The 27,482-nt window shown below is 41.3% G+C and overlaps 2 protein-coding genes across 2 annotated transcripts in view; one reads left to right on the forward strand and one right to left on the reverse strand.

The window, feature by feature from the left end:
• The window catches only part of samd10b (sterile alpha motif domain containing 10b), a 41,910-nt gene extending 35,885 nt beyond the window's left edge, over positions 1–6,025 (reverse strand). The window contains exon 1 of the mRNA XM_079359000.1: positions 5,628–6,025. Within this exon, the coding sequence (XP_079215126.1) occupies positions 5,628–5,640 (13 nt within the window). The 5' untranslated portion in view covers positions 5,641–6,025. The remainder of the gene's footprint in view (positions 1–5,627) is intronic.
• Positions 6,026–16,164: 10,139 nt separating this feature from the next.
• prpf6 (PRP6 pre-mRNA processing factor 6 homolog) lies at positions 16,165–27,203 on the forward strand. Its single transcript, XM_079360396.1, has 21 exons — positions 16,165–16,437; positions 17,190–17,352; positions 17,478–17,596; positions 17,747–17,825; positions 17,919–18,095; positions 19,598–19,711; positions 19,828–19,922; positions 20,006–20,162; positions 20,321–20,483; positions 21,158–21,276; positions 21,380–21,598; positions 22,468–22,590; positions 22,697–22,818; positions 22,950–23,088; positions 23,219–23,338; positions 24,208–24,384; positions 24,490–24,623; positions 25,062–25,153; positions 25,399–25,513; positions 25,718–25,844; positions 26,091–27,203. The coding sequence occupies exons 1-21, from the start codon at positions 16,256–16,258 to the stop codon at positions 26,241–26,243; spliced, it is 2,889 nt and encodes a 962-aa protein (XP_079216522.1). The 5' UTR covers positions 16,165–16,255; the 3' UTR covers positions 26,244–27,203.
• The last annotated feature ends 279 nt before the right edge of the window (positions 27,204–27,482 follow it).

Raw genomic sequence — 27,482 nt, forward strand, 5'->3', positions numbered from 1 at the left:
CAAAAACATGTTGATTAAGTTGATTATGCAGGCATGATGAAATACAGCACAAAGGAGAAAGACAGTGACTGAGTTTATGGGTTACCATAATGTGTAATACAAGGGGAGAGACAACCCCTGTATGAAATTATACCTAATTAGCAACATCCTTCACAAAAATTACATCTCTCTCTTTATCATCCACCTCTGCACCCTTTCAGCCCCTCTCCCTCCATCCCCCTCTCAGTGCAGAGGGCTAATTAAAGGAGAGAGATTGGATATGGGCCCGTGCGCACTCTAATACAGGGAGGTGAAAGAGGGAGGTCGGGGGTGAAGTTGGACCTGAGAAAACGGCGCTGGATCAGAACAGCAGCCTTGTGTTTTGTTTTGTTTTTGGCAGCGGTAAAGGGACAGTAAGGTTGGCAATGAGGGCTGACAGGATGTGACGCATCAGAACAAAATAAATCCTGTTAATCTATCGATGATTTATAGCAAAGGGGGCATTCATATTTCACTCCTTAATTCATCAAAGAAAGGCCGGCATGACCAGAACATACATGTTTATCTACTGAATCATTCACTGTCCATCAAACACCTTCACAAGGGTCAGAGATCACAGCATTTGTGGACGGTCAGAAAAAAAACACTTGAGGATACATTAGATCAATAAGTAATTAAAAAATGTCACTATCAACTCCTAAACTCTGAAGCTTAAAGGCAGGGTAGGCCTTTTTTCCAGTTTTTCTCCAGATATACTTTTTTAAGATTTTGGTTGAAATTGTCTTTAGGCCCTGACAGTAATTAATAATTGTGCTCTGAAAAAAGAAGGAAAACAAATCTGTCATAGCAGTTGTAAACACATAAAAACTTCGACCAATGTTGGCACTCAGTACACGTTTTATAAACCAATCAAGCCTCTCTACTCCATGCATGCATGAGCCCACACTGAAAGCATGAGCTGAAATCCACTTCTGGACCAAGGATGTTAGTTCATGTAATTGAGGGGTGCAGCTTACCAACCCTATCTAAAAGTCCTTCATGCTAAAATACAGTTCGTACACAGCTTCCTCTGGGAAATGTGTGTTTATTCACAATTGTCCTCATTTCAATTATTTCCAGTTGGCCCTCAAAATAAATCACCAATTTAATCATTGAGCCTTTTCCACAGGGTGCTGCATAAAATCTGATACTGCTTTAATTGACATCAACTGAGGCAGTGTCAGTTTGGTTTAAGGTTTAAAAAACAAACAAACAAAAAAAAATGGCGTTGTACGGAAGACAGAGATGAGTGTAACAGACTTTGTAGATTGCTTCTCTCATCTGCTTGTGGCTAACAGCTAACAGCTCAAACTTTTACTAACTAGCATATATAGCATGTGAATCTGAAACTGAACTGTCAGCAGCAGAATTGCATTATGGGAAATGTTTGTTGACGTCATTTAACTAAAACTGTGAAGAATATAAATGACGAAGAACAGGATTTATTGCATCCATTATTCTTTAAACTTGTATCTTCAATTAAAACGAGTTATATGAGCAAACCACTCAATTGTTAATGGATGCTTACTTTAAGAAGTGGCTTTTTAAAAATGAAAAACAACCTCCTGTTTAGACATGCATACAAAGGAAAACTCTAGGCTACAATTACAATTAAAATGTGTTAGCTGTCACAACTACAGGCCAAAGTTACAACCCATATTGCAACATTACTCACATATCCTTTTTAGACGTCATTTTACTGAGGGAAGAATAACTGAGACAAACACCCCCCCCCCCCCCCCCCCCTCTCTGCTCCTGTCACCCTCTGTCCACTTTGTCTTTATTCCCCTCTCTGTGTGAGTCTAAAATCTACATGCTAAGGCCAGGTGCAGCTGCAAAGCTGCGGCGGATCAGAGAGCTGATGATGGATGACAGCAGGGTGCGTGTCTGTTAATGTCGGAGGGGATTCTACATGCACTATATTGAATGACATACTTCCCGTAGCTAGGAAGAAGGAGATAATGATGGACTGAGGAAGGAGGTTAACAGCTCTAGCCTGCTCTCTCGAACGCACACTCACATTAAATGGCTTTATAATCCCACTGTAGCTGAGAGGGTTAACACACCATTAACATATTACTTTACGACAGAGGCCATAACACATTTGGCTCCAACACCAGTAGCACCAAATGGTTGCAGTATCCAGCAGGCAACTTAACACATGCCAGAAAAACAACAAAGGGCGTATTTGTCCGTGTAAAACTAACAATACGCACCCCTACCTCCCCCGTCGTCCCACCCACTGGGGGTGCTGGCTCCCCCTCTGCTTCATCTGCATGTGCACAAACACAAATATAAACACATACACAAACATGTGCCAAAACACACGCACACACAGAGATGGGAATCCAGTGCGTGGCAGGAGCCCATCCACCATATTTCACAGTTGAATGAGCACATGACTTTGTGACTTGATCAGAAGAAAGGATGTCTGGTGCTGAGGGGGCTTTTTTTTGAGGAAGGCGTTAAAAGCAGCCTAAAGGGTCGACGGCTCTAAGGGGACAAAGCCAGACGAAGCCATGACGGACACAAAAGCTGCAATTTTGTCGTGATGGAAGAAAAAAACCTATCATATTAAATCAATCATTTTGTGCTAATTATTTTTTTCTCGAATGTAACTGCAAGAAAAAGTCAATTATAAATTATCCTCTAATGCCATGAATACTTTTCTTAAAAGGGGCAAACGATTTGCTTTGACGTTTTGGGGTAATTTCAGCATCCTTTCAGGAAAAAAACTAATTAACTCTTCCTTTATCGGGAGCCATTACAAGTATACAGATTTCTTCATACCATTACCCCCTTCCTGTTCATATGTCAATCACATCGTCAGGCGATTCTCCACATCAACCCTCCTGCAGCTTACACTTTATCCACATGCCCAGAGAGACATGGGGTTGAGATTAATAGATTGGTTGCTTTTGGATTGTGGGGCTCATCTCCATGTTGGCCTGTCAGATGGATGGTGAGCACATATGTCCAGCAGTATACGGTTGGATGGAAGCTACCCTGTGATTCAATGCACAAGCTTGAATGTTTGCATGCTGTGCTAAGCCAGGCCTGCATGTTGGAAGTGGCTCACACACTGACTGGGATACCCCAGACTTCTGGCGGTGCATTTTTCTATCGCTCAGGCGCTCTCCCCCTGCTCCTGCTTTTTTGTTCAATGCACATTACAGCGGCCCAGTTGGATCATTTGTATATGGCCGCTTATCTCACTTATGACACTGCAACCAGATGTCCTGGGAGATTTGTGCGAATATTTGATGTTTTTCAGCCACTCTGAATAGCAACACTTAGAGCATGCTAAGTTATACAGCAGGACTTGTAGAAGACGGGTGCTGGGAACAAAATTATTTTTTCAGCAATATGGAGATAAGAAAACAAAACATCTAAAAGGCACACTGCCCTTTATAAATGATAGTATCATAGGCATGTATAGCTAAAAGCCCACCACACAATATGAAATCTGCACATCACCAACAAACTGAGTCCTATACCGAACACTACCCTAATACCCTGAACTAAATGGGATTGATGGTGCCCCAAAGCAAACAACTTCGTCTTCAACAAAACTAAAGTCTGATTCTGCCTCTCTGAAGACGTATCGATTTGCAGTGTATCACAGATAAAGGTTTTCATTGTTAGATTCCTTTCAATGATCAACAGCTTTCCAGACTGTTAAAAAAAAAAAAAAGTGTAAGACATTTCATGCAGCAAACTTTTCAAACAAGACTCTGTGCCCTACATGCTCGAGAAGTGTTAGTAAATCTTTGGAGTCCTGCTCCTGACAAAGTGAATCAAGCCCTGTGTATGCCTTCAAACAGCTCCACACTCTTTAAAGTTTAAGCAGCAAAGCACTGTGTCAGGCTGCCGTCAACGCCCAGGGCACCGAGTAAATTAATGATGCTTAAGTAAACTAAGGATTAATTATAGATACCCCAATGTGTCAGCAGGCATGTATGCACATCTGACTGCAAGTCCTACCATGTTAATGCAGCGCTAACCTGCTTCAGCAGACACAGCACAGATAGAAAACACACTCGTCACTATACGCTGGGGCTCTCACATGTATTTTTTCCCTTGAGAAGAGAGATGCTCCGATTTGGCTTCACGATGAACAGAAGCCGGCCTGCACGGGGATGAGTAATAGACAGGGCGACAACAATCACAACAACTGTGCAAACTACAGAAATATACTTGAAGCTATTAAAGCACATCTGTTATTGGTTAATCAACTTTGTCCCTGAAGCATGAGGAAATGGGCAAAAATGTCCAAGAGGTCACAAAAAGCTAGTTGTTTAATATTTCGGCTGCATGTGCTGAAATCATCTGATTAAAATGTTTGATTAATCTCATCAAAACCCTACCAGAAATGTGAAGTTTGCTATAAAAACCATAACAGCTGAACCTTGAAAATAAATCATACAACCAATGAGGGGGGGAAAATCAGTTACTTTTCACTAAATAATATCATTTTACTGCTCCTCACTTGTGAAACGGTGCAGTTTTCCTTTTCACAATCATAATAGAGAAATCTTTAATAGGATCAAAGCGTTAACATCTTTTACAAGATGTCATCTTGGGCTTTATAAAGACCTAGATGAGTATTTATAAAAACTAATAATCTAAAGTTAAATCAAAAATAATTATGTGCAAACCTCCACCACCAATGGTGCCCTCTTTTCATGACAAATGTATACAGTATGTACACAGAATTACTTCAATGTGTTCTTCTCTGAAATGCTTTGGATGTTATGTTGGGAACAATAGCTTGAATGATAAACAGGTTGTGTCAGCTTGGTAAGGACAAAGCTCTAATCTCTGTAAACGAACTTCTAAGAAAAAAACAAAAAACCTTTTTTTAAGTATTGGGACTCCACTCCTTTGATTTCAACCACAGCAGAAGAACCTGATACAGATTTTTCATATTTTTGATCTGTTTGTTGCATTTTGTCTCCATTATTTAAAGAATGGAGAATAAAGAATGTTGTCTCATCGTTGAACCCCGAAGCTGGATACTCACTGTAATATATCCAATTGAGAAATGTTAAGGGAAATAGACTACAGGAAACTCTAAACTCCATGAAAGCTCTTGTTCCTCATAAGAATAGAGTATGTGGGCTTTTCAAGAGCAATTAATATCAAAATATGCCTTAACTGAAGATGCTTTGTGACCGCATGTTTAATAATACATTTCAAAGTGGATATTGCCAAGTTAACCTGACAGAAGAGCAAAGCTTAGACTTTATAGCATCCGAAATCATGTCAAAAACAACTTAGATGATTTATTTAGCCTATAACCTATGTTGATTATAAAGGCTGAGAAACCTACTCATTGACCATAACATGAGTAGCCTCAATGACCCAGAACTCTTTATTGAAGAAAGATATAGATATTTTAAAAAAAATAATAATAAGAACTACATTTCAAAATAATGGCATGCCCGTAATGAACGCAGGATGGGCTATAACTGGTGGGGGATGAAATGATAATTCAAAAACCTGAAAGTGCTGTAGGGTCGCTGCGAACTCATTACTAAGTGACACATTAAGTCCCTACGAACACTGAAATGCTTGCATGCCTTAGGAAAAAGCAACAGTAAGCTTACCGTCCACAGCCATAGTCGGTCTGAGCGTGTATCTCTCCGTGGTGTCAACAGGACTCTCGCATCTTTCAGTCTGATGGATAAAGCGTAAAGAGAGTGTGAGGGTACAGAGCGCTCGCTGCCCTCGCTAACCTACATCGAGACCGCTCTCACTAGCCCTATACTGACAAAATAAAAAAAGAAACCAGTTTCACACTCTCTCTTGCAGCCGGTTCACAGCCATTTGTGGTCCTGGACGCCGCTGGGACGACTATGATATGAGGCGACTCTTCCCGAATCTCCGCCCCCCCCCCCTCTCCGTACCTGACCGCCTAGAGACAAAAGGTCATTACGCCCCGACACCAGCTGTTCCTGGATACATACTGGATACTGCTCTCTCTCTCTCTCTCTCTCTCTCTCTCTCTCTCTCTCTCTCTCTCTCTCTCTCTCTCTCTCTCTCTCGCGCCCTCTCAACGTGCACGCAGGCACATTCTCATTTAAACGACCCAGTTTAATGGCCGTAGCCTACAATACAGGAATATCATGGATATTTGAGTAAAGGAAATATCTCAGGATTTGTTTATTTTTTTATGATTATGATGATTTTATCAATAGTCTGTTATGTAGGCTATGTTAAGTTCTTTGGCGTCTTATAGGCTACTACTTAAAAAGACACTCACTAGTTTAGGAGATTGCCCATCAAGCCTACTAAACAGTTAGCCCACCAAAGTTTTGTGTTACACCTTGAACATTGTGGATAAATGATCACAAGAAAAAAAGCATGATTGTTTTCTCAGCAACATCTGAAGTTGTATTTATTTCAGACTTTACACGTGGCAGCTGAGCAGGCAGGCAGGCAGCTGGAAAATATCTGAGTGGTAGAAAGAGGAAAAGAAATAAACACACACACACACACAATTAATATTTACTTGTTATAGCTACTAATATTTATCCACAATATCATCCTCATCAGTATTATTGCCACCATCATCATGACTACCATTAGTAACAATGAATGGTTTTATTAGGCTATATTACCTCAAAGGAGACCAGGATGTACAGAATGTAGGTTGGTGGTCAGTTGCTCCTCAGTATTTAACCCAGAGGTGAACAAAATTGAGATGAAAACAAGCTGAGTGTAGTTTTCTGCTACGCTGACATCCTCTCACAGATTGAAAGGAGTTTCCATCAGAACATCACAGCAGAGGATCCACTTCCTGTCAGAGCTTCATACTCAAGTCTCCAGCAGGATTTACACAAGTAGGCGTCAATCACACTCAACAAAACAACAAATTAGCAATAGAAATATCTCATATTTTTATTGGTCCTGACACACTCCTGCATCATACACTGAAAGTCTACACTTGGAGTGATTGATTAGAATCTAAATGATGAAACTTTCTGAAGATAAATAACTGTGAATGAAAAACGTGTTTGTGACTGACAGTGCTCCCTCTTCATCAAACTGTCATCCTCCTCATCATCAGACATTCAAACAGTCTGAGGGATGATGAACAGAACATGAAGGATGTATTGATTTTATAGAAGTTATAGAGCTTCATATTTGGTTGTTAATCTTCATGTCAGACTCTTTTTAATCCCAGCTCATCACAGACCGATTTCTTATAAACTCACTGATGTTCATAAATGTCCGACGCTCTGTGTAATGTCTGTCCGTCTTTTCTCCAGTATTAAACTCTGCTCATGTTGAGAAGTTTCACTGAAGTCTGATCCTCTGCAGCGTCCAATCAATGAGTGAAATACGAGAAGGGGGCGTGTCTGTCAGTGAAAAAATCTTCAGTGAAGTCAGCTCTCGTGTCTCCTCGGTCATCACTACTCAGATCTGCCTGGTCGCTCCTCGATCCTCTCTCCTCCGTTCACTATGAGAGCTTTGGAAGAATCCTCAACATGGCGGGTTGACTGGTGACATCATACCAAAGAAAATGATTGTTTCATAAGACTGACACAATACAGAAAGACAACATTAAAGAAGGGACTGTGGCTATGTTTCTATATCATCCCATACATTACAAAATACAATTTAGAGTAATCAAAAAACTAGTGCTCTTAAGATATATAAACATTTATCTGACTTACAACAACTCATGGGCCCCTTTAAAATGTTGAGTGTCATTAAAACAGACAAGTCAAGAGCTTTTGTGATCAACACTTGTGCAAACAAACCAAGAAACAGAAAATCAGAGGAATTCCTCTGACTCCTTAGGGTAAATCCTTTAAAAAAACAGCCCTTTCCCTACAGGGGCCACTCATTGGCCACTATTTGCACCACAAACAGTTGAGCTTAACTTCAAAGCAGAAAATTCTGGAGCAAGTTGTGTGCTCGTCTTTGTCAATGCAATCTCAAAACACACACAGCTAATTGATTTCGCTGGTGTGGAGATGCATGCAGACTGCTCTGTGCAGAGCTTCTTTTTTTTTGAGAGCAGCAAAATGATTTGTCCCTGAAAGAGTTCAAGACGGTCGGTCAGGCTTTATTTGTAAGATGAGGGCCATCCCCAAAGCCTGGGCGCTGTATCATCAAAGAGAGAGCAACGAGGAACAAAGGACCAGCCATGATGCTGGAGGCTTCACCAGACTATGAGGATCAGGAGTGAAAGCATCTCACACGCAACCCTACAAGCACACTTACACTCATACACACTCATTCAGACTTACACATGATAGTTCAACTCTGATCAAACATATTTGTATGCGCTCACTTGTGCTCAGAGACGGTTCTTAATTCAGAGTGTGCCGATGTGCGCGTGTAAAGGACATTCTCCCCTGTAAAAATGGAGCAGTCACAACTTGTATGTTTAATTCAGAGGGTGGTCAGTGCTTTGAATAATGAACAGAGTGTGATGTGCAACGATCAAGAAGTATAGCAGGCCCTTTGGGTGTCAAGTCTCATAGACGGAGCTGCTGAAACATAAGCATCTCTTGTTCGAATAAATGTGTTTGCACAGGAGTGTGTGGCACCGCGCAGATAAACATGAAGGAATAGGAGCTCAAGGGAATACAAAATATTTACGTTCATTCTTTACTCCAGATATTCATTCTTCACGCTGTAGTTTCCAGCGGTTCCTCTGGGAGTTTGGGTTGTTTGATGAAGCATGTAGAAGTAGAGAGTGATGAGAACTCAGCAAGTGTTTGTATCCCCATGCAGACTATTCATTACACCCTGTAACTAGCAGATGATGCTATTAAACTTTTATTGTCAGTGTTATTCCATCACATATGGCCTGCGCTCTGCATGCCAAGAAACCTTTGTTGTTTTTCTATGACAGTGCAACACACATGCGTAGAAAAGTGCCTGTGCACACAATCACACATATACACACAGCACTTCAAATGATTTAAACAGATGTAACGCAAAAATGCACAAGATGTTTGCACTACAAACAGCCAGATTGTGTCAGATAACATGGTGAAAAAGAAGTGTCTTGAGCTTTGAGATCTCTAGAGAGGGAAAGCTCCTCCTCAAGAGACACAGAGACGCTATTGATACTGGTGTGTGGCTTTAGCCTTGCCAAAGCTGGTGTCATGGTGAATGGCTGTCCTTTAGAAGGCAGTTTGGAACAACACAGCCAAATTGGACAGGAAGAAAAAAGATAAGAAGAAAAGAGCAGTTGAGTAAAGCTTGGACTAACCTTGGGTGCATCTAAATGCTTGGAAGTAGAAAAGATTTCAAGAGGTTGGATTTCAATGGAACATAAGCTCTCTCCTCTGCCTGTACTTAATCTGACCTGAAAGCTGGAGCTCTTTCAGGTGGAAGTGAAAGCAATCTAATGAATTCCCACAGGAAGCTATTTACTCCACTGAGATGAGCGCAGATGATAGAGAGGAATCCACTTTATAGTGTTAAGTTGTGGCCCTGAGCTGTTTTCCTAATCACAGGCCTGGGGGAGTATTCTCTAATTCTCAGCACATATTGTGAGGTCGGCTTTGAAAAAGCTGTGTCGCCTATCTGCACTTACTTACTCAGTGTGTGGAGCAAAAGATGACAGAACCTATTTGAAAGATATATTCCCTGTGCCACTCCCTGATCATCACCTCTTGTCTCCTGCTCTGCACCCTGTGGGTTTATTTGTGCCTTTAGGGTAGGCGTTGTGTAGTTGTGCTGTTTCTCTGTGTGTGTGTGTGTGTGTGTGTGTGTGTGTGTGTGTGTGTGTGTGTGCGCGTGTGTGTGTGTGTGTGTGTGTGTGTGTGTGTGTCTGTGTGTGCATGCGTATGTATGAATGAACATATATGCATGGGGGAGGATGGAAAGCAGAGCATTCACATTCCCCTCACTCTCTGACGGTGACCTCACTGTTATGCAAATGACCACGGTTGTCTAAAGCCGAGCTGTGCTCCAAACACCGACACTAGTTATGTAGGTTGGTTGAAGCAAACTTAACTATCTTACTATCTATGTATCCTTTCTGTGTGCATACTGCTTGTTTCCTCCCACTGGAAACAAAAACCATGTAAGGATGTCATTCAGGGCCTGAGGCTGAATATGTTTCCTTTATTGCTGTAATACAAAAACTGCTTTTTTGTGTGTGTGCATGTGCGTACATATAGACTGTCTATGAGAATCGACAAAGCTTTGGTAATGCCACCTTTTGGTTTGTTGGCTCTGTTTTGAGCCCTTGAGCTTGGCATTCCCAAAGTAGCCATCTTTGATTTTTAGAACTATAGTTCTGAGACAACTGAGACTCCTATAGACTCCTATAGGAGTCTCAGTTGGCTACCAAGTCTGATGCTTTACCATATATGTTCTTTTGTAAACACCCCAGTATCTGTAAGATATGCTTGAAAATATCTTAAAATACAAATTGACATCCTTTCCTGGTGTAGGTGACAAGTTCATGACAAATAGCATTGCTTGTGGTGCAGAAATATGCACAAAAACAATCTGTGGTCAGCTGAGTCACCCTTCATCATGTTTTAAACAGGTGAATTGAGTGTATTAGTGGCGTAGGATAGTACAGGCCTGAACGCTTTACCCTACAGTGAGGAGGTCATCTTTCACCATTATGCTGCAGTGGATGTTTTCCAGCAAGGTTTGGTTCCACTTGTCTCCTCACAGGAAAAGGTTGCTGCAAATCAATACAAATTTATTCCGAGTTATTACCGAAGAATCCGTGATGAGACCTTTTCATCCTGATGAGAGTGATCTCTATTAGAGTTATAGTGACCCCATGCACAGGTCACCAAGGTTCACTGAATGTTTTGATGTGTATGAATATATTGTAAATGATAACCTCATGGCTTAGTTATCATTAGATCTCAAAACTCTAACAGCTGTGGGACATTTTGGATCACTGCTCTCTTACACCACAATCAAAACAAGACAAGAAAAATGTGGTTTCGTTCCCTCAGTAAAGTTCAAACGAGATTATGTCAGGAAGCACTGAAAAAGAATCTGGAAAGCATGCTATGCCTTTTTTTTTTCTTCCCATATGTATGTATATGTCTATGTATATGAGTGTGTGTGTGTGTGTGTGTGTGTGTGTGTGTGTGTGTATATACATATACTATAGGTACACTCTTGACAAACCTAAAAATAAATCCCATCAACGACACTGATAATAATGAAAGTGTCAGGCCACAGAGGTCAAAGAGAAAAGAAAAACAAGATTGCAGAACCACTCCTCATTCCCTTTTATCCTGAGTATCATCAGTGGAAGTTGATGCCGCTCATTGTAGTGGTCACTTTTGTCGTTCTACAAAAATGGTTTCTTTTGAGAGAAACCGCTTTGATGTGAGTCATTATTTTTTCTTTGCTCAAGGATTTGAAATTGGTAAATTTATAAGCCTGGTAGACTGGACTCTTTCTTCTCATGTTAATCTAATACAAAACAATTTCTGGGGAAAATAGACTGCTTTGAAGCCTTTACAAAAAAACACATCAAAAGATTCAGAACACATACATGACCGCTTGAACTGTGTACATGTGTCGCTCAAATGATTAGAATATTGTATTAAAGCTTTTTTTTCCATCATTGAATCCTAAAAGTAAAACTTTTTTCTAGGTTCATTAGACTTGAAGTGAAACACTTCAAGACTTTTTGTTTTAATCTTGATGATTACGGTCTACAACTGGTACAACTGGTACAACTCAAAATATTAAGATCAATTAAAAAATGTTATAATTCTAAAAAGTGGGCTCTTCTGCAAAGTTTGTTCATTCATGAATTCAATATTTGGTCCGGGCTCATTTTAAATGAACCACAGAATCAATTCTAAGTGGCATGGAGGCAATCAGCCTGTGGTCCTGCTAAGGTGTTATGGAAGCTCAGGTTGCTATTAAGGCTTTCAGCTCGTCTGTATTGTCGTGTCTGACGACTCTCATCTTCTTCGTGACAGTAGCTTACAGATTCTTGTAGGGCTGCTGTGGCTCGGTTGGTAGAGTTGTTGTCTCTCATTTGGGGGATTGAGGGCTCGATCCCCAACTCCGGTGAGCAACATGTCTGATGTGTCCTTGTACTTAACCGCCCCTCCAACCAGCTCAGGAGTGCCTACCGGTAGCTGCTCCCTCACTCTGAGTGTAAGCACCTAATTTCCCTTCAGTGATCAACAAAGTCAAATCTTTCTTCTTTCAGGTCAGGTGCGTAAGCTGGCCAAACAAGCACAGTAATACCATGGTCAGCAAACAAGGTTCTGGTAGTTTCTGTGGGCAGGTGCAGAGTCCTGTTGGAAAAGGCAATCAGCATCTCTGTAAAGCTTGTCAGCAGTTGGAAGCATGGGATGCTCTAAAATATCCTGGGAGACGGCTTTGTTTACCCTGGACTTGAGCAAACACAGTGGACACCTGCAGATAACATGGCAACCCAAATCACTGACTTTGGAAGTCTCACACTGGGCTCATGGCGGCCCTCAGTTCATCTGTATTGTCGGGTCTGGTGTCTGTCTTCATTTCCCTCTTGAAGTTACTGCATAGATTCTCCATAATTTCTAACTCAAGAAATTGAGTTAGAAATCACACACACACACACACACACACACACACACACACACACACACACACACACACACACACACACACACACACACACACACACACACACACTCTTGAAAACCTCTTACTGCCAAAGTCAGTCAGTGTCATTGTACTCTTTCATTCTTCTCACCGCACTATCCTCATTCAGGATTTGTGACATAGCAGCGGGAGCAACATTCATCCTGAAAGTTGCTGTAAGAGCGTCTGTAATCTTTTATTGTCCTCAGAATGATCGTAAACCTATTAACCTGCTTAAGACGTTGGAGTGGTCCTTTATTGTGCACTTCAATCATCCTAATGAATAATTTCCAATATGTCTGACCCATATTGACCCATGTAACATCCCTATGTCAGTGCATTAGTATTCAAAACACAGTATATAAACCATCGTTTTAGTCTCCTTTCTACAGTGTCTCAGATTCCTCCTGAGACTTATCATTGGACCGTCCTCATTTAAGTCTTTGTTGTGGATCAATGAAGATCCATTTGAGCATCTGTTACCCAAAACAATTTTGGTTGGCTACTTCTTCAGGAAAGCTCTAATAGCAATTTACTGTTGTCCTTTCCCAAGGACACTTCCCTTTGTTTCACAATAATACACACTACATTATGAGACTTAAGAAAACCATTAATCCTCTCAGGACGCTTGACAATGTATGGATGAAAGCTTTCTGCACATAGAGTGCTTTCAACTAATTGAGTTTAGCATGTGTGTGTAATAGTGAAAAATGATGATATCTGTGTCCTACTTTGCCGTTTTATTCCTCCCCCCACATTGCATTGTTGAATATAATTAGCTAAAATTAACCCACAATGCAGCTCAGGCAGCATGAATGATGTGTCTGTGTTCCATTATGTGTGTGTAGGTGTGTGTTTGTAGGTATGGTATGAAAGCATATCAATAAATCTGTCATGCCAGCAAACCCATTGCTGTTTTTCATGCCAACAGTACATTTCTTTCAGCCAGGGGACTATACGTGGAACATTTTGTTTTTTTCTGGGATGTTTCATCTTTGAAATCGTTGTATCTGTCTATAGACTGCTCCGTCTTCTGCATCCCTGCTGCTCCACCTACACCCTTCTTCTACATTTATCATCCCACTATGGACATCTGTTGTGACAGATAGGACAGATAGTCCAGCGGTCCTCCCGTTCTATCTCGTGTCACAAGCACTGAATAAACAGATGCAATGGAGCCATGCATCCGTGCAAACGGGCCCACACATGAATGAATGAATTAACATGCAGATTTGTCCATGAAATGTACATACTTTGAATTCCAATTAAAACAGTTAAAATTCAACTTGTTGTGGCATAAAAATTAAAAGTAATGTTCACTGATCAAGGACAGTGTCTTTGTCATTGCTTTTCTTCTTTTTCCCAAATGAAGTGATTACTCTTTGTTAAAAAAAAGAAAAGAAATAGTCTTTGTCATTTAATGACTGCCTTTCAGCTTTGCTCACAAAGAATAATTAAACTAATTGCTTAATGTAATGAATCATTATTTTTTGTCCTCAGTGTAAGAAATGTTTCAAAAGGGCAGTCAATCATAATGCCTATTTCTGTTAATATTTCTGTCACTTGTTTGAAAGATATTGCAAACCCTCACTTTGAATAAGCAATTGTGAATTGTGTCAGCCCTGTTTCATGATACCTATAAGTATGATATGATGCTTTGAACTCTAAACTTCAGTATCTTTACTTTACAGTCCCGTTTCCAGCTCACAGCTGCTTTTACAGGAGGAATCGCCAAATGTTTTATGGCTGCACATCAAAGGGAATGATTATGGTATGATCTCTGGCAAGACTGCGGTTACTCAGTGAGCCTCCATGAACCCAGATGATATCTGATATCCTCTGCTGCCACTGACATAAAAGCTGTCGATTGTATTGAATATTTTTAACGTGTGCGGAAAGATGTTTTCTTCATGTGTTTATGCACATTTAAATACAGTTCTCAAGATGAATATGGTTCTTTATTCATATTTGAACTTGTTGGATGCAACATCATGGCTGCTGTTTAATTACTAGTCACAGCAGAAATAAATGAAATAATCCTTGTGCGAATTTCACCAGTGGACATGTGGGCTTGGACGAGGCTCTAAATGGACTTTCTCATTGTTGACATTGGTCTGTATCACTGATGATTTATTATCTTTAATGAGACTAACCTAGATTACTCATCCATGGGTTAGCTATGATTTGCGCACAGGCATGTAGTACATGGTTTTGTTGATGCTTTTACCTCATTTTACAAATAATGTTAAGTCAAGCTGTGCATTATGCCAGTTTCTAAATGTGTGTATAGAGGTATTTCAACTAAAATGATCTGATCACTGAAATAATCCCAGGAAAGCGAAAGAGGCTGTGTGTTAGAGAAGGAATCAAGGCTGCGTTTACTCTTCGTGGTTAAATTGGCCCTTGGCTGTGTGAGCTATACATCTTCCAATGTGTCTGACAGTCCATTTTCATCATAACAGTCTTGTCCCAGGAGTGAAATGATGTCTGCCCTCCAGGCAATTTAAATGAAGAAAAACGTAAAGGCTCGGGCCGAGGCTCAGCGTGTTACGTTAAAACGTGTTTGGAACTAATTGACGTATGGCTTCACTTCAGCTCAAGTGATAAAACCCAGATATGTCAAGTTAAATAGTAATTATCTTTATTGTAATTTCCTATCTCGTGTTTGAATATAGACTCTCAGACATAGATAGTTTCACTCATATAGTAATGCCAGAAGCAATTCAAAATTACATGAAATATCCCATTCTGATCAATGCAGCTAAATATCCTCCTTAAGGTCTGAACTCTATAGATGCATAACTTGCTCTCACTCAGCCCAGGAGTACACTTTAGTTGGATTTAATGAAAATAGTTTTACCTTGGGGGTCAATATAGATCCTTTTAAATTAAATCATCATGGGAGAGCTCATTTGTAGTGGCAATATGCAAGATTTAAGGCCTGATTGTTTATCAAAACCAATGTCAGCTGAGTCACAGATAACTTGATTGTGTCACAGATCTGTGACACTCAGGCTAGGGCAGAAACTTATAGTCTCATAAAATGCTCAAAGACCACACTATATTGATTAATTAAATGAATGTAATTATCATCCCTTTTATATATCAACACACCTTTCAGGTTTCCATTAATGTTCTTTAAAGGCTTTTACATAGGCTTTACTTAGTTATTTTTAAGTAGCCCTTATATATACATATTCACACAAAATAATAAAGTATGATGGGCTTTCTTTGGATACTTAAGAGAATTTAGTTCAGTACTGTCTGCAAACCAACCCTGAAAATAACCACAAGGAGAAAACATGATGATATACAATACTGCCATGTGACAGTGCTTTTATTTTCCGGGATGCAGCGCCCTCTCGTGGTTTACTGTGGAAGCATGAAAATGACTTCAAACTTCATAAATATCTTTAAGGATTCATTGCAGCTTTTCAGTCACAGGTCGGGTGTTAAAAATGAAAACGACACATAATTCTTATCAATAATTCATAGTTAAATTTCCAATCTAAGGACGCTAAAGACAAATTGAAGTCTTCCTGTCCTGGTGGGGCGCTGTTACAAACACCATCGAGGTTGAAAGGTAAGTAACGGAAGTGCGACTGTTGTTTATCCGGCGGATAGCCTCTCGGTCGTGTGAGCAACGATGGCTTCAACGAAACAAGCGCCCAAAATTGTATCCAAAACGTCTGCGGGAGGCTCCGGGGCGGCGGGGGCTGGCGGCGGGCCCCCGGTTATACCCCTCGCCTCTCCACTCATGGGGAAGAAGAAGAAGCCGTTTCTGGGGATGCCCGCTCCGCTCGGATACGTCCCCGGTCTGGGCAGAGGGTATGCTAACTAAACTAGCCTGTTCATCAGTGCTTCTCTGCTGAGCAAGAAGCGTGGGTCCGTTTAATGAACTTAACGATAGCCGCTGCAATACAATTTGTAGACAGCTGTATTTAAAATGCATAATATAAATCCTATGAATAAACAAATTCATCTTGGAGTACTTCTGTGCATCTTTATTTTGTATATTGCGTTATGGTGCATTACCCCGCAAACACTCTCTGTTCTTCTTGTGATTCCTCTGTAACTATCTATTAATTAAATAAAGTGTTATTTATTTCACTTATCAGACACACATGCAAACTGTGCATGAATACTTTATAATGTAAACATTAATAATGAGAGAACAGAGAGCTTTTTGTGGGTTTTAAACGTAAACTAAAGACTCACCTTATTGTGACTTACTGCTTGTATTTTCTATTTTTCTTTATCTTTTTATCATTATTTTTAATCATTTTTTTTTATAAATAAAAATAAGTTTGTCCTCTAGTTTGCTATCTTTTCTTCTGTGAAGCACTTTGGGCTGCATGTTTTATGTATAAAAGGTACTATATAAATAAATCTGAATTGAGTTGAATGCTTCGTTCAGAGTAAAATTCAAAGAGCTGATCCATACTGGTGTGTTTTGATGGGAAACGGTAGAAATAGGTATATTGCACAAAAGGGGAGGCAGAAGAGGGAATGAATTTTCAGGGAACTAGTATTCACAAGTATTGCATAATTTTGTAATCAACTGAATTATTCTCTTCTAGTGCAACTGGTTTCACCACCCGTTCTGATATTGGTCCTGCCCGTGATGCCAACGATCCAGTAGATGACAGACATGCACCACCAGGCAAACGAACGGTTGGAGACCAAATGAAAAAGAACCAGGATGAAGATGAGGAAGATCTGAACGACACAAACTATGATGAGGTACCTGTGATGTTTACATGTTGTAGGCCTCTTTTCAAGTCCACAGTTCTTGACTTGAACACACAAAATCTGCCTGTGATGTCTTTGGCCAGTCTGAACTCAATGCACTGCTTTTTTGTTTGCAGTTTAATGGATATGCCGGCAGCTTGTTCTCCAGTGGGCCCTATGAAAAGGATGATGAAGAAGCAGATGCTATATATGCAGCACTGGACAAAAGGATGGATGAAAGACGCAAAGAAAGAAGGTTACTATGAAGAAATTACTTCATGCAAATATTAAAGAAACAGACTTAGGATTTAGCCCTTAGTTTTACACATTGTGTTCATGTTTGACCTCCACGGCCCTTTATACTCCACGTACATAAAACTGATTACTGTCCTCTGCTTTTTTTCAGGGAGCTGAGAGAAAAGGAAGAAATAGAGAAATATCGTATGGAGCGCCCAAAAATCCAGCAGCAGTTCTCAGATCTGAAGGTACCAAATGGCATTTTATTCCCCCCCCACCTGTGTCTTCTTCTTACACGTCTTAACATTTGGCGTAACCCACAAGCATTTTCCTGTTCACAGAGAAAGTTGTCAGAGGTGTCAGAGGAGGAATGGCTGAGCATCCCTGAGGTGGGAGATGCCAGGAATAAGCGGCAGAGAAATCCCCGCCATGAGAAACTAACCCCTGTCCCAGACAGCTTCTTCTCCAAACACCTGCAGACCGGAGAGAACCACACCACTGTTGATCCTCTGCAAGGGGTCAGTATACATAGAACTGCACATTCTCTTACTTACCACATGAAAAACTTACAGTTAGGGCTTTCACACTTGTAAAAAAACTCAAACTTAAAATTTGCCAGACAAGATAAGATGTATGTATGACACATTTTTCGCTCGGTCTTCACCCAGAGTTTCTCCCGCAAGACCCCTAGTATTTTTTCTCCAGGAAGTGTGACTGAGCTGATGTTAGATGGTTGTACGATGGGATATTATCTGGAGAATTCACCTCGAGCCAATGGGAGGGGGAGTGACATTTATGTACTGTGAAAAATAGATTCAAAGGTGTCAAGATTCACATCGGTACGCTGAAAAATGAATCACAATAATAACGTGAGCGTCAGCAGATGTCGAGCAAGAGGAATTGAGGATGCACCGCCGTCTTTTAAACCGGCCGCGTGGAAGCATTTTGGCTTCACCAAGACAGAAAACGAAAGGGCTGAGAAGATAACGGATAAGACAAAAACCGTGTGCACATAAAAAAAAGACGGGGAACTAGACAAACAGCACAAACAACATGATGCAACATTGAATCTGCACCAATGAGAAACTCCCCTTGGTGCAAGAAAAAAAAACCACTGAAAGGCCAATCCACACTGACAAGCGGCCCCTCAAGGATTTTTTTGAAGTCATAATTTGTCGACATTACATTTGTTTCGTTTTGTAAAAAATAAATCGTGAGAGAACCGTTTTGTAAACCAAATTATATTATGAGTTTAGTGAAATGTTAATTCTTGAATCTTGATTTGTCTACGTCTTACCTGGGGATACCACTCGCCCCCCCTTCCCGTCTGACAGGGATCGTCTCCCGCTGTGAGGTGCATATATGAAGAGCCAGCTCAGGAGAATATCTATAGCAGTGTATGGTATATTATGTGGAAACTAGTGGAGACACGGGGTGTAGTTTTAGCCTGCACCAGCAGGAGTCAGGAGAACTGTACAACTCCTTTTAGCTTTTTTTTTGTCATTAATCTGAGTCGAGGTTCATCGTTGCATAGTTTTGCACAGCATGCAGGGTGGAACTTATCTGATGGCTTTTGCATAAACTCTGTAACACTAAATATATCTGAAGGCATTTTAAACTGCTGCAAGAAAAGACAAACAGCCCACAACTGTAAAACGACTTCTTTGAATTTTCACATCACCTCTCTTCGTATTAAGTACTGTGACCTGATCTTTCTTCTGGGAAGCTGCATGCATTGCACAGTACTTAAAGGATAGAGAAAGGAATTGGGGGGGCCTTTTATTTACAAAAATACACACACCTTTGAGTTAACATATATTGCACTATGAGCTGACTGTGGCGTATTTCTCCCTGTGTTATAGGAGAGGCTTGTTCTCTCTTCTGAGGTATCCTTTACAATAAGAAGAAATGTTGTCATTTGATCTATGCCTGTGTTTCGTAGGCCTTTTCACCGTGCCATAACGGACTTCTCAAGAGTATATTGTGCTTCTCCATTACCAACTTTTCCTCTCTTTACTAGCTGGGAGGTCTGAACACACCTTACCCAGGGAGCATGACCCCAGGGACCGGAGAGCTGGACATGAGGAAAATCGGCCAGGCCAGGAACACGCTGATGGATATGAGGCTCAGCCAGGTAACTGATCACCACTGTTAAACCCTGTTCCATCGTTCATATACAGCTGTTGTTATACAGATACACCAGTGTCGTTGTCCACTCTTACCTGCATCTGCCTTTTTACCAAACTCCAGGTCTCTGACTCAGTGAGCGGACAGACGGTGGTGGACCCTAAAGGTTACCTTACAGATCTCAACTCTATGATCCCCACACACGGAGGAGACATCAGGTAGAAAACTGCGCTGAGCTAACAAAAGGGTTGTGGAGGGAGGTGAATTGTGTGAAAGTTTATCTTTGGTTCTGCTTGTCCAGTGACATCAAGAAGGCTCGTCTGCTTCTGAAATCCGTGAGAGAGACCAATCCTCATCACCCACCTGCCTGGATTGCTTCAGCCAGGCTGGAGGAAGTGACCGGCAAGCTGCAGGTGGCCAGGAACCTGATCATGAAGGGGACAGAGATGTGTGTTAAGGTATAGGTTTCAGTTTTGGTTGATGTTATACACAGCTTTTTGAGGACGTAGCGTCAGAACAACAATAAAGAGTCTTGCCAGTCTGCTTTTCTTGCAGCCACGCCAGCAGCTAAGCAATGCCCTCCTGTTGATAAAAGTATTTCTCTTTGCCTGCCCAGAGCGAGGATGTGTGGTTGGAGGCTGCCAGGCTCCAGCCCGGGGACACAGCTAAAGCCGTTGTAGCCCAAGCTGCTCGCCACATGCCACAGTCTGTCCGACTGTACATCAGAGCCGCAGAGCTGGAGACAGACGTCAGGGCCAAGAAACGAGTTCTCAGAAAGGGTAACATAAAATTAGAAAAAAACAAAAAACTTCACTTGTTTTCCGTTTATTGTTCGAAGAAAAAAGTTGATCTTTTGGTCCATCGTCTCATGGAGGCACCCACACACAACTGGAAAGATTTCATGAGGGTTACATTTGGCAGCTGTTGTTCTGGCTTCTTATCAAGACCAGTCGCCCTATTTGAACTATCATGTCAATGCCCTAACACACAAACACACACACACACACACACACACACACACATTTCCCAGCAGCATACCCCAGTGACAGAGATGGATTGAGAGCTTCCTTTTTGGAAGAGAACCCTCTGCCTCTACATGTTCATCTGCCTTTTCACTACTTTTCTCCATTTCATATGCAACACTTTGCCTTCCCACCCAGACACAGTGGAAGCCTTCTATAAGTGCTGCTTGTTTTCATTGGAGGTGTTTTTTTTTTTTTTTTTTTTTTACTGAAATCTGATGGTTCTCCATTTCATGTTTTTTAACCACCGTGTATGAAGTGTGGCCAGAATGTTGACAGTATTAAAAAATGTGTCCTGCTGGTTAAACGGAGAGCATTTAAAAGAAAGGCAAAAGATTTACATATATATGACACTAACCAGCTGACTCTTGTATGTTACACAGTATAATTCCATAACTCTTAACATTTTTAAAATGTTTTCATCCAATTAGCTCTGGAGAATGTTTCCAAATCAGTTCGATTGTGGAAGACAGCCGTGGAGCTTGAGGAGCCGGAGGATGCCCGGATCATGCTGAGCCGAGCTGTGGAGTGTTGCCCTACCAGCGTGGAGGTGAGCTCATCAAAGTTGGACATCACACACAGGATGAAGAGGATTTCACACTGCAGTGCAACATGACCAAAACCCTCACTCTTGACTGTTCTCTCCTCTCTAGCTGTGGCTGGCTCTCGCCCGGTTGGAGACGTACGAGAACGCCCGGCGTGTCCTGAACAAAGCTCGAGAGAACATCCCCACAGATCGCCACATCTGGATTACTGCCGCCAAGTTGGAGGAGGCAAACGGCAACACTCAGATGGTGGACAAGATCATTGACAGAGCCATCACTTCTCTGCGGGCCAATGGTGTAGAGATCAACAGAGAGCAGTGGATACAGGTGATCTCCTGCTCATTGTTTCTTTGACATCTGAGAGAGAAGATGGGTTTTTCTTCAGCTGATTGATCAGATTAAAAAAAAGGGGGCAGAATAATGATTTAAGTCATATTTTGAGTATGTATTGTTTTGATGCTCACCAAGAAGTATTTCTAAGCGATGCATTTTTTGATGGTGTGACGTTTATAGATCCTGAAGCACATCCAGTGTGAGCTTTCAATCCTCAGCTGCAGAAAAACAGCAACTTAAATTTTCCATCGTAAACAATCTGAATTATGCTCTTAATTATAAGTCCCAACATGAACTGACTTTGCCTTTAAACTTATAAGTATAGGGTGTGGAAACTGCGTCATGAGAGCTTTTCAGCTCTGATAGTGTGCCAGAGATCTTTGGCAATGCAGCTATCTGCCAGTTCATCCTTGTGCGAGGAAATTCAAGCCAGCACTGTGACTGACGCTTTGTGTGGTAAAGTTTATGGTTGTTTTGCAATCAAGCAGCTTCCCTGCATGCTTCCTTTGACTATCTAGCTAATCCCACCTCTCGTTAGATGTAAAGACATTGTTGCAGGTCTATTGAGGCCCTATGCTAGCATATGCTAACGCTTGATGGTAAATGAAAGGATTCAGTGTTTTGTGATGTTCTGTACTCTGTGATGCACTTTGCTGTGCCAATGAAATCTAGAGCTCAAATTGCCTTTTTACAAAACAGTAAATGTTGTGTTCTACATGATCCCTTTTAGTTATCTAGGTTGGTTGAAGGATGTCCGACCTGATCCCATTGGCGAAGATGCATTTAACTCTGTGTTTCAAGTATTTATTTACGACTCACCCATGTCTCTTCTTTTTTTTTTTTTTTTTTTTTTTCCCCTGCAGGATGCAGAGGAGTGCGACAAAGCAGGCAGCGTCGCGACTTGCCAGGCCGTGATCAGGGCTGTCATAGGGATTGGAATTGAAGAGGAGGACTGCAAACACACCTGGATGGAGGATGCAGATAGTGTGAGGACTCGTTTATACCTTTGATCCACACACGGGCATGTTCTCATCCTCAACTGTCTTCAAAGTTTATGCCGTTGAGATGTTTGTGTGTTGTGTTTTTCTTTAGTGCGTGGCACACGGAGCGTTGGAGTGTGCCAGGGCTATCTATGCACATGCTCTGCAGGTGTTCCCCAGTAAGAAAAGTGTCTGGCTCCGAGCTGCTTACTTTGAGAAAAATAATGGCACCAGGTGACCACATTTTGGTTTCTAAAATTAGCTTCAAGTGTTATCTATTATCTGTGATCAATCTCACGTGCATTTTCAGCTGCCTCTTGGCTCCCCGCCTAAATTTCTCTTCCACATGTCACTAACTCTTTCAGGGAGTCTTTGGAGGCCCTGCTCCAAAGGGCTGTGGCTCACTGTCCTAAAGCAGAGGTCCTGTGGTTGATGGGTGCCAAGTCCAAGTGGTTGGCCGAGGATGTGCCTGCAGCAAGAAGTATCCTCGCCTTGGCCTTCCAGGTGAGGATGATGTAGCTGAAGTGTTTTTTTTAAGCAGCATCCATTGAAACCCTCTTGTCTAACTCTGTCTGTCTGCCCTTCTGTTTCTCCACCCACCTCTCTGTCTGTGCTTTTCATTGTTCCTCTTCAGGCTAACCCGAACAGTGAAGAAATCTGGCTGGCTGCTGTCAAGCTGGAGTCTGAGAATAATGAGTATGAAAGAGCTCGTCGACTGCTGGCCAAGGCCCGCAGCAGCGCCCCAACAGCCAGGGTGAGTATGTGACGAGGAAAGTTGAACAGATTTCCCTTTTTCAAACTATCATGAGGAGTTAATGGGGAAAGTAAGATGCAGATATACATATATGCGAATCCTCTGTACTGCTGGATAAAAGTTGAATAATGGCCTCAGGTTTAAAGGCAATGTTTGCCAATCAAAACCTTCCCTAGATTATGATGGCTTTTGTATTTCTTAACTTTAAAGGATTATGAAGTGTTTGTATGAAGGTTTCATTTGTACACAGGAAAGATTGCTTGTTTGTTTTAGCTATCCTTCCCCTGACCCTTTGTTCTGATCCAAACATTGTGTTTGTCATTATATAATGTTGGTTTGAATAGAGCAGGGACCCAGATGTGAAGGAAGGCTGAGTGTTTGACAGCAAGCTCTGTAGAAGATACTTCAAGAACAATGCACTATTAACATGCTGTGACTCTCAGGTTCAGGCTTGTAGCTTGTCTCCACCTCAAAACACTCGAGCGTTGTCAGGCCGACAGATGCTGTTAGCACTGCTTTTAAACTATCACCGTCTCCACTCCCTTTAGATATCTTGATTGTATTTGCTGACGGATGTGGTGATTAGAGCCTTAGTTTCTTTTATTGCATGTACTGATTGTCAGATAAGACTTTTTATAATGCGTTACTGAAGCAGCTCAGGTTATGCATTCTGATGGTGGTATTTAGTACATTTGAAAAGTCAAAGCCACAAAGTTATTTGTGTTGGATAAGATGTTGCGATAAAAGCATTTAAAAAATGTCAACAATTTTTTTCACAATTATAATATACACATCACAAGCCAAATGGAAAGGTCACGAGTGTGTCAATTGTATTGATATTTCTGCATGTGTGTTTGTAACCTCTGTAGGTATTCATGAAGTCGGTGAAGTTGGAGTGGGTGTTGGGAAACATTGAGGCTGCACAGGAATTGTGCACAGAAGCCCTGAAACACTACGAGGACTTTCCAAAACTTTGGATGATGAGAGGTCAGATAGAAGAGCAGTGTGAAAACATGGACAAGGCCAGAGAGGCCTACAACCAAGGGGTGAGTTTCTGATTAGGTTCACAGAACTAAAAAAAAAATAGATAAAAAATTAAGAGGGCCAAGAGAGGCGGAGTTTCCTAATGACTGACTTCTTGTTTGCCCTAGTTGAAAAAATGCCCCCACTCAGGGTCCCTGTGGTTGCTGCTGTCTCGACTCGAAGAGAGAGTGGGACAACTGACCAGAGCCCGAGCGATCTTGGAGAAGGCACGACTCAAGAACCCCCAGAGTCCCGAGCTGTGGTGAGAAAATACACAACTGAGTGTGTGTGGGCGGAGACACTTCAATGCTAAAGCAGGACAGAGGGAGCGTTACATTCAAACATGTCCCCTGTGTTAGTTAAAATAAAAAGAATCTTTGTGCTCAGTTCTCTTACAAATATTTTCTTGGGCCTTTCAGTGTATTTACTTTTTCCTTCCTTTGTGAATGTTGGTTTGGCTCAGTATGAACAGACAAACAGTGGTGACAAAAATGTTTAGTTAAGACATCAATGGAGATTAAAATGCTTGAAACTTGAACACATACCATGTGTGGTTTCACGATTTTTACCCAACTTTCTTTTTTTTCTGAAGATCAAACACACAGACTTAGATGATGTTGAATTAAACTGATATAAATAAAACTAATCCAGTATGTTTATTTTTTGCCTCCAAATGTGTCTGTGTCATCATACAAACCAGGTTGGAGTCGGTGCGGCTGGAGTTCAGGGCCGGACTGAAGAACATCTCCAACACGCTGATGGCCAAAGCTCTACAGGAGTGTCCCAACTCAGGTGAGAATACTTTCCTGCAGTCGTCTTAGAAATAATATGAAGTTGTTGTAAGCGTTTTGAAGAGGCCTTGTAGAGCAATTATTTTCCTCAGCCTGTAGACTGGATGTCTGCTGGTCCTGACCTAATAGACCTTGGTTGACATTTTTAAGGAATTTGTGTTCTGGAAACCTACAGGTTATGCAAAAAGTTATTTCTTTTTTGCTCAATGTACATCCATACACTCACTCCCCTCTCCTCCCTGCTAGGTAACCTGTGGGCTGAGGCTGTGTTTTTGGAGGCCAGGCCCCAGAGGAAGACTAAGAGTGTGGACGCTTTGAAGAAGTGTGAACATGATCCCCATGTCTTGCTCGCTGTTGCGAAGTATGAGAGCAGCTTTTTTTTTTTTTGCACAGCTTTACATTTTCATTCTCAGTAATATGCTCTGCTCTAAATGCAAGCCTTAGTTGTGTGATATTTTCCCTCTCTCGCTTTCTTTCTCCAAATATTTGGTTGGACAATGAATTGATCAACCATTAAATCCACTTTGATTGTGATTTTAAATGCAGTCTTGCTCACTTGTTTCAGGTTGTTTTGGAGTGAGCGTAAGATCACCAAAGCCAGAGAGTGGTTCCTAAGAACAGTAAAGATTGAGCCAGATCTTGGTGACGCCTGGGCTCTCTTCTACAAGTTTGAGCTGCAGCATGGCACAGAGGTAAGGCCCTTAGAAGTATTTCATGTCTATTAATCAAACTATGGTTTTGGCAATTGTGTATGCAGGATTGAAATGTCTATATGATAAATATAAATATGTGCTCTTACACTTATCAACTTTAAAACACACATAACTACGTCCTATTCACAAAGTTGTGACACCCAAAGGTCTGCATCCTTCTGCAAGTGTTACTTGTGGACCCATGGGATTATGGGGTATCTAACTTGACTTCTTTGCATCTATCAGGAACAGCAGGAAGAGGTGCGCAAGCGGTGCGAGAATGCTGAACCCCGCCATGGAGAGCTGTGGTGTGCCGAGTCCAAACACGTCCTGAACTGGCAGAAGAAGACAGGAGAAATCTTAGCGGGGGTAGCCAGCAAGATCAAGAACACCTTTTAAGACTTTGGCTATTTGACCTGAACACACCTGGAGAACTCTGGCAGTCACCATGTCTAGGAGGAATCAGCTAAGAACATGCTCTACGGTTGCTCTCATCTGGAGTTAACTGAATTAAATCCAGCTTTTTTTCTACTAAAAAGGATCTAATGTTAATTTGAAAACAATTCTTTCTCTACAAATGAATAATTTAGCACAAATATAAAACCCCAACTCACCAATGCTAGAGTAAATAATCTCAGTGTAAGGGTTTTTGAGGATCAGGAGGACAGTCAGTCCTCAGATGAATTGAAGCGTCTCACCTTAGATTTATCCACTCCAGGAAATACTATCGCAGTTTTAATACCGTTCCTGTTTGGGTTTGACATCATATTTTGAGTTATTCATCTTTCCAGGAAGTAAATCTCCTGCAGCAGCTCGCAGACTGCTTGAGGTTGCCCTCTGGAAATACATTGTATATTTTGCTTCAATCATGTCACCCTCTATCTTCAGAAGGCCACTTGTTAGACTGTTAGAGAACAGTCCCAACGGGAAGTGGCTGTCAACAGTACTTGAAGGTGGGGATGATGTATCCCTTCAGCTGTGATTGAATACCTTTGTCCTTTAAAATGTAGTTTTTTATGATAACATACATTTGTTCTAACTAGGCCAACAACTGTCTTTGATTTTCATTCAGTCTTTGCCTTGTGGCAAAACTAGCTCAGTTTAAACAAGATTATTTTACAACAGTTTTATTCCACTTGTAATACTGACATGAAGCTGCGCCATGTGAATCACCCAGGCAACCTTTTTTGTTTTTTTGTTCCATGTCTGTTTGGGGTGGAAGTAAACTCCTTGCAAAGGAGTATTACATGACTTCCATATCCTAATATAAACAGTTTTTTTTGTTGTTTTTTTTTAGTTAAGTTTACCGGAAATGTGTTGAAATACTTTGCAGTCATCCAATAAACACATAACTCAGTTTATTGCACCATTCACTGCCATGACAACACGTGGATTGTCTTTGTATGTCACATTTAACTCGGTGTCCCCACTCTGATTCTCTGTGTGTTTTCTCAGATATTTCAGTCCAACTCGTGGACACATACTCTTCAACTGTCATTGCCATGCATGCTCAGTACTTCTGTTTGACTGTAAGATGTACATGTGACTTTATAGCCTACTTCTTGGTTAATTTGACCCACTTTGATAGCGTAATTGTCTCCTCATAAAACCACGAAGCGCCGTTTACCTATACCTGTT

The sequence above is a fragment of the Symphodus melops genome (genome assembly GCF_947650265.1).
Source record: "Symphodus melops genome assembly, chromosome: 13".
NCBI classification, from domain to species: domain Eukaryota; kingdom Metazoa; phylum Chordata; class Actinopteri; order Labriformes; family Labridae; genus Symphodus; species Symphodus melops.